Raw genomic sequence first — 13,429 nt, forward strand, 5'->3', positions numbered from 1 at the left:
TTGAGCAACTAAACCTCTTTTACCTATCTAACTTGAGTACTCCAATTTGAAATTTTTTATACTTATGCCTTAACTACATTGTAATAGTTGAGTAAGTGTAGAAAAAAGGGAAAAGGAAAAGGAATTTTGAGAGAGAAAGTGATGTAATATTTTCTGTGTATTTTGACGTCTTCATTTGCTCTGTATATTGTATTGAATGAATGATTGACTTACGAGAGAGTCAGAGGACATTAGTTCTTGATTTCCCAGTTCGATGGAATTCAAAGTGTCTAATGTAATGCTTGAAACAGCCTTAGAGTACAGGGGTGCATTTTCTCTCCTGACACAGAATGGGAATGGGAATGTACGAGGTTTGAAAAAGCCTTAGTGTCTAATGCTTGAAACAGCCTCAGAGGAGACCCTTCATACACATCAGCTTTAACTGACACAGAATGGGAATGTACGAGGTTTGTTACAGTTTATCTGAAACTTTTGGAATCACTAATGTTTTTTCTGGCAATAAATGTCCAACTGCAAGCATATATTTTCCTTAGATTTGGCACTAGAGATGAAAGCTAAGTTTAATAAGTAATCCACCAAGTGCAGTTTGGCTTTGGCAGTAGCAGCAATCTTGGATCCCCAATTCAATTGAAGTTGGTGGAGTATTACTACTCTCAAATATACCGTAGTACTGCTCTTGGATCTCCATAAAAAAGTTTCCGATGGCCTCAAGGAACTTTTTTATGCTTATTCAATTTGCTCAACAATGGTAGATCAAGGTCCAGCTTTGCCCGGTAGCAGCTTACCCAGTACTAGCACTGATAGTAGGGATCGATTGAAGGGATTTGATAAATTTCTCTACGAGACCTGTCAGAGCCAAAATATGATATCAGAATTGGACAAGTATCTAGAGGAACCAGTCTTTCTGCGCAGTTGTGATTTTAAGAAATTAAATTGGTGGAAGGTCCACACGCCAAGATACCCTATTTTGTCCATGATGGCACGTGACGTTCTGGGAACTCCTATGTAAAATGTTGCGCCAGAATCGGCATTCAACGCTGGTGGTAGAGTGCTTGATGAATGTCGAAGCTACTGAATCCTGACATTTGAGAGGCTTTGGTATGCACACAAGATTGGTTGCGGGTGGAATTAAAAGGCATGTGAATTACATTTTGAGTTTAATGTTTGTCTTTCGTTATGACATATACTTAGCAGTGATCTTATTGCAATAATTACTTATTTCTCTTTTCTATCAGATGTAACTCATTGTCAAACCAATCTGCTAGACCAATCCCTTCAGCCAGACCAATTCTTGTTGATTAGAGTTAATTTTCCAAAGGTATGTTTCTGCTACATTTCCTGCTTTATTCCATATCTATTCCGCAAACCCAACGTGGCAAAGTACGGACTTATGGTGTACTTGTGATGCAAGGTTGATGGATCAACTCTTGGCCTATCCGGTGCTGTTAAAATGATGCTGACACACCTAAAGCTGGTCTGGGCTGTGAACCTTATCTATATCTCCATGTCAATACATCTCTTGAGACTTGTTAACGCCTTTAGTTCCTTGTCAAGCTTAATTGTAAAGTTTAGGATGTCAACTGTACATAAATTAGAGGGACCTCCTTTGTCATGGAAAGGTATATTTATAGTTATGCACAAAACCTTCATCTCGAATTCTCAATCAATATATTTTAGATTATTCTTTGAATATGAACTCCTCAATGTTTATCTATTGATGGCTAATAACTTCAACTGTCTTGCTGTTATAAACCATGTATGCTGAACTTAGCATATTTTTTTTTTTTTTATACAAAGCGATATTCTATATGATAACTCGGGAGAAGTATTGAGGTTTGATCATTAGACCGGCGGCTATTGGAAGAGTATCAGCGCTGTTGTTATTCCCGTGGACTTTAGACCTGCAGCTGGTATTACTAGTAAGATATAAATAAGCTTTCTTCAATGGTGCTCCATGTTGGCTTCAATCCAGTGACAACGAGGGTAACTGCACCGTGTGATTTGATATGGTGAGGAATCATTTGAAAAGATAATGGTGCCAACAAGAACAGATGTTCCAGAGTGTATGCCCCCTCCTTAAGATGCTTTGTCAAGTGGTTTTTGTACTCTAAGTTGCGTGTAGGATAGGCTAGGATCTATTTATTCGTTTCATTTCTTTGTTTTATCTTGATTATGAGGTATAATAGCCATTATGATCAGTAGCAGTAGTTGTTTTTCATCTATTTCAAGTTTCAAAACCTATTACATTTGATTTGGATGTAATACTTCCCAAACAACCTTCCATTGTCTACAGGATCGTTCACTCGACCTTCATGCATTGTGTGCACTATATGCTGTAATTGGTACTATTCTGCATACTCTGGTTCTGGTTCCTTGTTTCTTTTGACCCATAATTTTTTTCGAGCAAATAAGTTTTCGACATAACCTTTCACCTAGTATCTAAGAAAATGTATGAATAAATTTTCAGCTAGTAATATCTCCTTCTGTCTGTTTTATTTTTTTTATTTTTATTTTATTTTTTCGGTTTTCAATTTGTCCAGATGTAGCACTTGTCACATCCCTGAGGGACAGAATGAATCTTGTCAATTACGAGTATGTGGCATGCCAGGATGCAAAGAGAGGGGTCCTTATTCTGAGTGAGGTAATAACTAGAAACTTGCATCCTTATGCTTCACTAAGATAAAGGAAGGAAAAAGTTCTGAACGGAAAGGGAGTTGAAAACACAATAGCTTGATAAGAGAAACACCACCAGCACAAAGTCCACCATAGTAATATGGGCAGATCATTCTTGTTACAATAAAACGTGTGTCCGTGTGTGTGTGTATATCTAAAAGCCTGAGAGATACTGAAATTTTCATGTCTAAAGGAAAGGGGTCATTAAAACTACTTATTGATAAATGCTTCATTGTTTGCACTGAGCATTGCTCTTTTCATCATTCCATTGCAGAAGAAAGATCTGACTCCCCGTGCTTGATGTCTTCCTTCAAGCTACTGAAGAGTTGGACACCAGTTCGCAATACTATGCTGACTTGATTTGCCCTGTACTTTTAGAAACAATAATAAAAGGTAGCTTTTAGAGCGATCTTCTAAAGAGTGAAATACTAATTTATTATTTGATTCCTTGTCTTCCAGTGGATATTGGTCTTTTGATTTGTTTTGCCAACTCACATCTAAAACAGAAATGTTAGTAATTATGTGCAATTTGTGTGTTCCGCTTCTGTCTGTCTGATTGCAGTTTTACTTCATTTTGTTTTTTTTTTTTTGGGAGAAAAATCCTATTGCTCTTTTGTCTCATGAACCCCATCTTCACATTTTTTTTTTCATCCCATCCCAATGTACAAATTTTTGTCTTGTTAGTTGCCTGCGGGATGGCCATTACTTGTGATCATTCAACATAAGAGACCAAATATGTGCCTATCAATCGTTTGGTGTTAAATGTGCAAGAATGCAGTTGACATATTCATCATTTGATTCTAGGTTGAGTTGTGCACTTTCGTGTCTTTTATAGTAATTAATTTATTAGTTGAAAACATTGTACTTTGAGGAGGCAAGTAAAGCTTTGTGGAGCTGCGTGGGTATGATATGCTTTTTTTTTGGTGATTTGGTTGGATACTATTGCTAGAAAATTGGAGGAATAGTTAGGATTAGTGCAGTGGCCTTGACGGATAAACTGAAGCTTTGGACGTTTTAGCTGTAAGCATTGCGCCTGAATTGAGAGAGTCCTTTCATGATACATTGATCAGACTGGGTGCAGTTAGCCGATCTTTGGAGTTTTGATGCTGGTGATTGGAGCAGTTTTTTTCTTTGACTTTTGTAGTTTTTACTAGATGGGGGACATGTTGTTAACTGCTGGAAACTATTTTTATAACTCTTCTAACTCTTGTACTAGTAAAGTCTTAATGTCTCTAAAATGGACAGGTGACCATCGGATTTCCTTAGCAAATATAATCTTGGATTTATCCAGATACAACAACTTGGATTAGAAGCCCAAATAAAGCTCAAAAAGGGGTGAATGGGCTTTGGATGTTGTTCTGGAGAAATCTGTTGTCACGCAAAGCGGTGATGCATGGAGAATTATTCTCGATTCTTGCCTCCCTGTGCTTCACCTAATTGGCACTAGGCGTTCCATCCCGTGTGCTAACAAACAGATTCAAGAACTATTGGGAGTGTCTTGTGCTTTTGGTCAAGCAGTTCAGGTAAATTGGAGGTTCACAGTTTTCCTTCTTTGTAGTGCGAATCATCTGTATCAGGATTCAGAAGGCATGCTAGCTTTTGTGGTTAATTGTTTATATTATGGGTTGTAGTCGTGCTGTGTATCTTGTTTTATTGGTGTCAAGATAACCTAAATAATTTATTCCAAGCTGTACGTATTGACACTAACTTAAAACTTTGTTAGTCATTTTATGTTTTGGTACAGCTTGAAACTCTTAATTTTAGACATTGACTTAGTTGTCTCCAAGCCAAGTTCATTACTCAATAGTCAATACATCTTCTGTCAAGTGAAAATTGCACTTCATCCATGTGTAAGAAAATATAGGAAAAAACTCCTGATTCTAGAAAGAATGAAAGATTCATCCAATAGGACCAATACCAATCAAGAAGTACACAGGAAAAAATTTGAAATTTAACTCATACAATACCAATTAAATAGTTCCTTGTGTCAAAATCTGCTGTTTGATACTAACTCGCCGTTTTTATTGTTCGTTAACAAGTTCGTATCGCGATAATATTGTGTTTAGTGGATCATATTTTGCAGCTGCATTGCTAGGAAATTATCACCTTTACTGTCCAGTAGCTTCTGTGAGTAATAAGCTTCTCTCTCTTTGGAGTGTTTGACTTGCTAGACTTCTGTTGTTCTTCATAGCAATTAATTCTTTGCTTCCGTATTTATTTATTTTCTAGCGGGCATGCTTGATCACATCAGTGTGTATATTTGTATGTTTACTTTATTATACAATGATTTATTTTCTATACTATATTATTTAACCCCTAATTATGGATCAGCCTTTAATTTGAATGATCTTCATTAAGTATGAACCTCATTTTGAATTTTGAATTTTTCTGTAATTGCGTGGTGTGTTTGTGGTTCCTCCAGCATGCCACCTTCTTTTTTAGGCCTTTATTGTGCATCTTATGTAATTTAACTTTTTTAATTTTCAAGAAAAATTGGATCATATTATACCAACTCTGGCCCTCTGGGTGATATGAGATGCTTATCCTACTTTCGTATTAAGAATACATTTTTGGATTGATTACGCGCTGGAAATTTTGAAGGAGCAGCTTATCCTCCTGGCAAATAGCATGACGTGCTGGAAATTTTGTCGGCTTAATTCTAGTGGATATAAAGCACTATCTCGAGCATTGAATATTTAAGTAGCATTTACAGAAGCAACATGTTTTGTGAGTAATTGAATTCTTTTGCCTAATTCTGTGAGTGGCATGTACCTTTAGTTCGTGGTTAGATTAACTACAATCACAACTAATTGTAGTTTCATTACACCATGAAAGGTGCTTTGAGAGAGCAGCTGAAAAGTGCCACATGGACATGGATTCTTTGTCAAGCATAGTTGGATCCTGTTCATGAGGTAAACATGTTGCTGTTGGTAGTGGATCCACGTTTGATATCCTGTGGGACACGAGAGAGGTAAATATGATTTTTAACATATTTGTGGCTTTTCTCGGTTGTATGGAGTAGTTTAATCTGCTGCTGGAATTCCGTGCCATTTAATTTAAATATTTTTTCTTTTCAGGGAGGATTGAATCAAGAGGGTGGACTCGACGTTTTCAACTTTCTGCATATGGGTGAGCACAAAATTGATGTTTTGGAAGCTCACATTAGGTAAGACTTCATATTTTTATTGTTTTAGTGATTTTGACGACATCGATAATTATTTAATCTTGCTTTTGATGCGTTATTCAAGCTTCTATGTACGTATTCATCTTTTGGGGATCACAGAGATTACATGAAGAATTAAATACTTCAAATTATCATCAAATATTAAAAATAGACGACACGTGAAAATTATCATCAAATATTAAAAATAGACGACACGTGACACATCCCGACCAAAATCAAGGCGTGACGGCCAGCACGCCTTGATTTCGGTCGGGGTGTGTCAACACGGGTTTTAATGGTGGTATTGAAAACAACCCACATAAGCTTTAAATCCCAGGCGGCATCTTTTGTCAAAATTCTAGTGGACATTTTTTGTCCAAATTAAAAGCTTTATGAGATTTGAGAAATGTGGGGTGTATAGAAAATATGGGGTGCATGTAGAAAATGTAAGGTGTATATTAAGAATGTGGGGTGTGAGGGTATTATGGGGAAATATGTGGGGTGTATTAAGATAATTTTTAATTGAAAAAGCAAATGTGTATTAAATATGTGGGGTTTATTCAACAATTTGTGGGATGTTAATATAATAAGCCTATAAAAAAACTGATTTGACTGAAAAGTATACAAAATTGATTCTGCGTGTATTATAAACTAATTATGTAAAAATGGTCGATAATAGGTTGGCCGAATTCTAGAAATAAAGGATACAAATTGATTCTGATAATTTCGAAAGTAAACCTACAAAAATGGTCGATGAGGATTGAGCTGATGACACACACACTAATTTCTTTAAAGTTGTATGGGCTGTGCTATAATAATAAACATAATTGTTTAGGGTATGACTGATATTTTAACAAATTGTTTCCATATTTTAGGTTATTGTTTTTGCCTCTCCTAGAAATGTTTAAAAACTAGGGGAGTGGAAATATTTATTTATTTTTGTCTCCATATGTAAGGCTTCCAAAAAATTACTTAAACAAATTACATGCCGTTTACCAAAGAAAATAAACAAATTAAATGTCTACCCTAATAATACGTAACACGTATATCAGAGATTTGGTGGCGTGATTTTGTGAACAACCTAAATTTATTGATATCTTTTATCCTATACGGCATTATATTCCAAATTGTTAGGGGATTTTAAAATTTTCAATTATTGAAATGACCACATAGATCAAATAATTGACGCTATCAAATTAGAAGTAGTTAACAAGAAATGCAATCCTTGATTATTATATCAAATTTATTATTCTCTTATGATAAGAGAAGAATACATCAGGAGCGCAATACTTTGGCAATTGCTGCAGCCACATAAGCAACATCATGGAGAGCTTGGCTTTTGTCTTTGAAAGGACTGCCGCCGGAAAAACCTCTTTCGCATGAATCTGCGTTTGCGACGACATTAGTCATGCCTAGCTCTACTGACTTATAATCATCTTTAGGGAAAGCTTCAACGGCTTGAGGAATATCAAGTTGAAAAATATCGTCGTAGTTAAATCCGCAATTTCTTGCGGGTGTATTTCCCGGCTCTCTATCGATCAGCTCCTCGACTCGGAGATTAGCTTCGTGTGCCTTAGCCCTAACTGCATCAACCATTATGATGCCTAAGCCTTTGACATCTGCTTTGGCGCTTCGAGGGTCTGATTGAAGTGTAGAGACGCAAAGATCGGGATATGGTGTTTGGTTGCATGTTTGTGCGATCAGATTGGCATCCATTGGAAAGAAGACCGTCAGCCTGTTGCAGTGGCTAGTTGGAAGAAAGACAACTAGACAAACAATTTGAACGAGAAATATCAGTGTTTTTGTTGAAGGAGAGTTCGAATTATTCTTCATCTTTTATTTTTCTGGTGCGCACAGAAAATAGGGTAAACCTTAGGACTCCGGTATTTTGTGGTTGGCTTATAGAATATGGGGGGTATATATAACAATACAGGAAGGCTAAACTAGGATAGAAATCTTATGACATCAAAACCCAATCAGAGTTATGTCAACATAATTCCTTAGAAGTTAAAACAATGAAACCTAAATTTTAATAAAGGGGAGCATTTTTGCTCACCACCATAACTATAATGTATGCTCAGCATACACCTAATCAATTGACACGTGTCCTTTCACCTAACTCTAGTTAACTTTCACATTAAAAAAAAAAATAACCAAGGTTAAGTGAAATGAGACGTGTGAATTGATTAGGTGTATGGTAAGCATACACCATAATTTATGGTGGTGAGCAAAAATGCACCCTTTATATAGAGAGTAAATCAATCGGATTTTTGTACACAAGGTTTGGTGAGCTAGCTAGGACAGGTGAATTTCTTTTGAAAATAAGTACGATATTCATTAATCAAGTAGAGCACGTACAAAGAAAGGGGATAGGGTGCTAACAATGGGTCTCGATAAAAATCTTGCCTGGATTTCAACCTAGTCAAAGGGAAAAAAGAACGTCCCGCACCAAATTAAGTAGTAAGACATTTTTTATTATCAATATGTGGTTCTTCTATTTGTTAGGATTAATTATATGTGTCATGTCATTAAATAAATTAAAATAGAGGGCCCTTCTGAGCCTAAGGATCAAAGGATATGGGCCGTTAAAATTTGATCAAACGTCTATAATTATTATAATTTTTAAAGGTCCCTTTGTTTGTAGCCGTTGGATCAAATTTCAACGACCCCGATCTTTTGTTTAGGAGGCTCAATTTAATTGGGTCTGGAGGGAATCCGATTCCATTTCTTTCTAAGAACTTGTCCAATCTCCATCCCTTCGGCACTCCACAAGAGTAAAAGAATTTGGGGCTTGTTTTGTAAGCTAGATGAGATTGGCCCTTAGAGTTAAGACTGGTAGGGATTAGTTAAGCCTTGAATCCCAATCCATTGTTTGGGGAAACACTAAGCTGGATGAGGCTGAATTGGACTTAAATCCAGTCCATTGTTAGTAGATGACTGGATTGGACATAAAAAAGGAACCGGATCTCCTCTGGACCCAATTGAAGTGAGCCTCCTGAGCAAAGAATCTAGGCCGTTGAAATTTGATCCAAAAGCTATAAACAGGGGGCCCTGTAAAAGTTCTAATAATTGAAGTCGTTTGATTAAATTTCAACATCCCGTATCCCTTGATCCTTAAGCTCAGTTTAATTGGATCCAGAGGGGGTCCGATTCTGAAAGAAATAATATGATTATAAACGATATTCAAATTTTTACAAATTCTTGTACAAGTGTGGATCACATTTAGAGGTTTTGCCGTATTTTTCAAAGTTAGAATTGCAATATGGAAGCAAGTGATAAATTCTACTGGTAATTTGGGCATTATTTTTCAATTTATTGCGTTCGAGTTCAAATTTTTTTTTTTTTTTAAAATAAAGTTTAGACCAGACATTTTCGCTTGTAATAAAAAAAGTACGATATTAAAAATCATATTTTGAGCTTTAAATGACTCGAGCGGGTCTTTGAAGATCAAGCTCTAGCCCTTTTTGGTGAATAAATATTGTTTTGGTTACAGGAGAAGCTAAAAGGAAGGATAGTTTAATTAAAATTAAAAAAAAAAAATAAAGAGAGAGAGAGAGAGAGGAAGGATAGATTCGTAATCTTAAAAATCAATTGCTACTTACAAGGCTACAAGCCTCCACTTTTAAGTGAAACCAACAAAGAACAATAAAACTAGGAGGTTTCTCGAAATGAATAAATCATGACCTATTGACTGATATATCGATTTTGGAGGCATTAGCAAGAATTTGATTTGTTTTTATCCCTTGAATAATCACCGAAGTAGTACAACCACAAATCATTTTGTCATTCATATTTATAAAACAAATCGACGGTGTTACCAGATAATATATTTATATGAGCTATTTATTTGTCAATGTGATTGTTTTTCTGTATGTTCCCAATATAGTTGGAGTTGTAAAATCTCTTTTAGTATGATAGCCTTCAAGTATGCATGTAATTATCCAACACCCAAACAGGATGTGCATAATCTGCTAGTATTTGTAGTAATTTTTAATTTCTTTTGCGGTTTTGATTGTGCATTCTTTATAAGAGTATTTTTTTAATATAGTAAGTATAAGGTGGACAAAATCTTTGGAATGCTTATGACAATTAGCTAATAAGAATTTAAATTTAGGAATTTCCAAACAAAGAAAAAAACTTAAACAAATTAAATGCCGTTGACCACAAAAATTGAAAACAATTAAATGTCTACCCAATTAATCAGTAAGCAGCCATATGGGGGATTTTTTATATATATGATTTCCGGAGGCATTTAAAAGTTGAAGAGGTTTACAAAGGTGCTTGGTAAATGTTTTTGAAGGTTTTTATGTTGTTTCAAATTTCACCTGAACGAGAGAACATGTCATTTTTATGGCTGTTATCAACGGTTGAGATGTTTAAGAGGTAGCAATGAACTCACAGTAAAAGTGTGTTTCATTTTTGTATAGAGCAAAGACCGAGTTTGAATGTGATGAAGGATACCGACCACGGTGAATGAGCAGTGTGTGCCGTTTTTTCTCGCAAGCATAATTAGGAACCATGTTAAAACAGATTATGAAGATAAATAGCACTATTTCATTATTAATGGCTACTTTCAATAATATGCAGTCCTCTGATGGACTCCCTACACCTCCACAAAAACCCACTTTCTTAGCATTCATATGAGATTCAAAAGGTACAAAAGGAAAACGGTGGATTGCAGTTTGGGTAACAAAATACCTGGAAGCAGATGCAAATTGATACAACAAGAGGACTGCATTGCCTTGATCAACATTTGTATGGTGGGTCCATGATTGGTTGTAAATTGGTAAAACCAAGCCGTGTTAATGGAAATTTATTGAACACCCCCAGTATTTTGTAAACATTGTCATTCATCGGAAAGAAGAAAAGATAAGGAAGAGAGGTTTAAATATAGACTGATTATACTGAAAACTATACAAACTGATTATACTAAAAAGTATACAAAATTGATTATACATGTTTTTGAAACAGATTCTGGAAAGAATTTTTTTTTTTTTTTATCGAGTACGGGTTTGATTGATGGCATGTATGTAGTTTTGTTAAATATATACAAAATGACTCTACTACAGGTATATAAATTGGTTCTTCTAAAAGGTATACAAAACTGATTCATATCTGAAACTGATTTCGTAAAAATAGTTAGATGAAAGGTTGGACTGATGACATATATATAATTTTGTTGAAAATACATATAAAAATTGATTCTATTGAAATTATACAAATTGATCTTATTAAAAAGTACACATAATTGATTCTACATATATTTGAAATTGATTCTGTAAAAATAGTCGAAAATAGATTGAAGTGATGACATGTGTGTAGTGAGCACACACACACCCTTGAAGATCCATTATCAATGTAGCCAAAGCTCTGATCAAGATCAGAGAGTCCAAGAAACTCATCTATACAACACTGTGGAACAGTCCCAACTGCAGAACCCCCAGTAAACGACATCCCCCCGGCAACACCAGGCAGCGCCGCCTTGCACTCCACCGGCAATGGGTTTTGTGTTTCACGTCCAGGCCCAGACCCAGAACGTGACTTCACAGTAGAATAAGACGCACCAACACCAACAACCACCCCATAACCATCGCCGGAATCCTACTGAGCCGGCTCAGGTCCAACCTTGATTCCGGTAAGCAAAAACCTACGGTGAGCTGATACAAAGCTATTGGCTGTGTGAACGGCAACATCACATTTTCTACAGAGCAAAGCTCGATCTTCTAAGCAGAAAAATTATCCAACCGCCTCCTGCAAATCATCATCTAAAAAATTAAAGCAAAACCCAATTCGAATTTTGTGTTTTTACGATCAAATTCCTCAACTTTTTCGTTGTGGGATTTGAATCATTGAAGTTTACCTGGCAGATATCGCATTTGGGTATGTGGGAGCAGGGTCGGTCCTAAGTTTTTTCATGCCATTTGCGAAAGCTCAAAATGTGCCCTCTTTTGATGAGGAAACATATGTTTTAAAAAAATTATATAACTAGGGTTGGAACCCAATCGAAGTTGGGGGACTAGGCTCTCATGCCCAAATTATATTACTTGAGAAAATATACAACGGAGGTGACATATTACTTAAACCCTAACAATCAAAAGTACAATCATATACAACCACTCCTACCAAAGCTTCTTGAAATTTCAACCTTTAAGAAATTGTCTTCTGACATTTTTTGAAGCAAAATCATCAATTACATCATCATACTCCAAATCTTCAATTTCATCATTTTCAATGCATAAGATCACTCATCCATTTACCCTATCTTGATTCACAGTGGTCCGCAAATAAGATTTTAATAATTTCAATTTTGAAAAACTTCTTTTTGCAGATGCCACAGTCACGGGTACAGTCAACAATTACGATAAGCAATCAAGAAATTAGGAAACATGTCAGTTTTTTTTACAAAGTTTGCTATTTTCATGGATGTCCAAGGGTTATTAAAGAGAAATGCTTCTTCAGGTAACATCATTTGTAAAACCTGTAATTCGGAACATAAATCGCCTCCATCTATATCCATGGTAATTTCATGTTTCAAATGTGCTTCAAGATTCATACAATTTTCTTTTAGCTCTTGATCATCCGCTGAAATTAACTTCGGTGCATCACACAAGAAGCCAAAAATATATTTAAAAGCCTTTAACTATTCAAACTCGTGTTTCATATAATTCTATGTCACTTGCAAAATTTTATATTAAATTTTGAATTAATAATTCAAATTTTAAACTTAGTTTACCTCAAAACTCAAAAGGGTTGGTGAATGCACTGAATGAAAAGGACTTGTTGGGCTTGCCGGCTTGGAAGCTGCAGCGCAGCATCTTGCAATGAGTTTTGAGGGTTAAATTGCTGCACTTGCAGCCAATGGATAGGAGAAAAGGACAGAGGGGAAAGTGGGAAACAAGGTAGGGGTGGGGAATCGGGAAAAAGAAGGATATGTTTGGAACTTAGGGTTAATTGGGGACAAGTGGTCCCTCTTATGTTTTTGTTTTTTTTTTTTTTTTTTTAATGACCCAAAACCTGAGCCCGTTCAACTTTTTTGTCAAACTTGGGCTCTTGCCTTCCAGCCCCTATTTTAGGCTTTGGATAATTTTTTTATATCTAGTTATGTGAATTTTTATTTTTGGTGTCCTTTTCAATTTTGGGCCTCGGACCACTGCCCTGGTAGCATTGGGCCTGGGCCGGACCTGGTGGGAGGAGGATAGAAGAACCTTCTAGTGCTTGCTCGCGAGCTTGTTCACTTTGTGAACATGCTCGTTGCACGCCCAACAGAGAGCCGCCTCGTCGGCGCAGCAGAGGACATTTGCCTCCGCTGCCTCGCAAACGTTGTACTGTATCTTCATCTCTCTCTAAACCCTTCCAAAATCTCTGCTTTTGTGAATTATTTTGGTGTCTCTCTCTCTCTCTGTCAGTTGAAGGATGAGGAGCGAGAGTGAAAAATGAGACAGCGAGCAATTTCAAGGTGACACGTGGAGGGTTTTAACAAGTGTCGTGGCTTAGGAGGCCTCCGTTGCTTTGCAACTGTAAATTGGACGATATTTCTGTTTACAAATATCTTTGGGAGCTCAACTGACATTGCGTTCCGAGAAACAAAAATTG

General features: G+C 36.2%; 1 protein-coding gene and 1 pseudogene across 1 annotated transcript; both read right to left on the bottom strand.

Moving 5' to 3' along the window:
* Nucleotides 1–7,111: 7,111 nt before the first annotated feature.
* LOC137714927 (cell wall / vacuolar inhibitor of fructosidase 1-like) lies at nt 7,112–7,669 on the bottom strand. Its single transcript, XM_068454088.1, has one exon. It carries the CDS (start codon nt 7,667–7,669, stop codon nt 7,112–7,114), a length of 558 nt encoding a protein of 185 aa, XP_068310189.1.
* Nucleotides 7,670–10,747: 3,078 nt separating this feature from the next.
* LOC137714604 (B-box zinc finger protein 22-like) lies at nt 10,748–13,173 on the bottom strand (annotated as a pseudogene).
* Between the last annotated feature and the right edge of the window lie 256 nt (nt 13,174–13,429).

The sequence above is a fragment of the Pyrus communis genome, chromosome 14, assembly GCF_963583255.1.
Source record: "Pyrus communis chromosome 14, drPyrComm1.1, whole genome shotgun sequence".
NCBI classification, from domain to species: domain Eukaryota; kingdom Viridiplantae; phylum Streptophyta; class Magnoliopsida; order Rosales; family Rosaceae; genus Pyrus; species Pyrus communis.

What these genes read in the sequence shown, in the direction of transcription:
- LOC137714927 (XM_068454088.1), bottom strand. Translation starts at nt 7,669, where the DNA reads ATGAAGAATAATTCGAACTCTCCTTCAACAAAAACACTGATATTTCTC.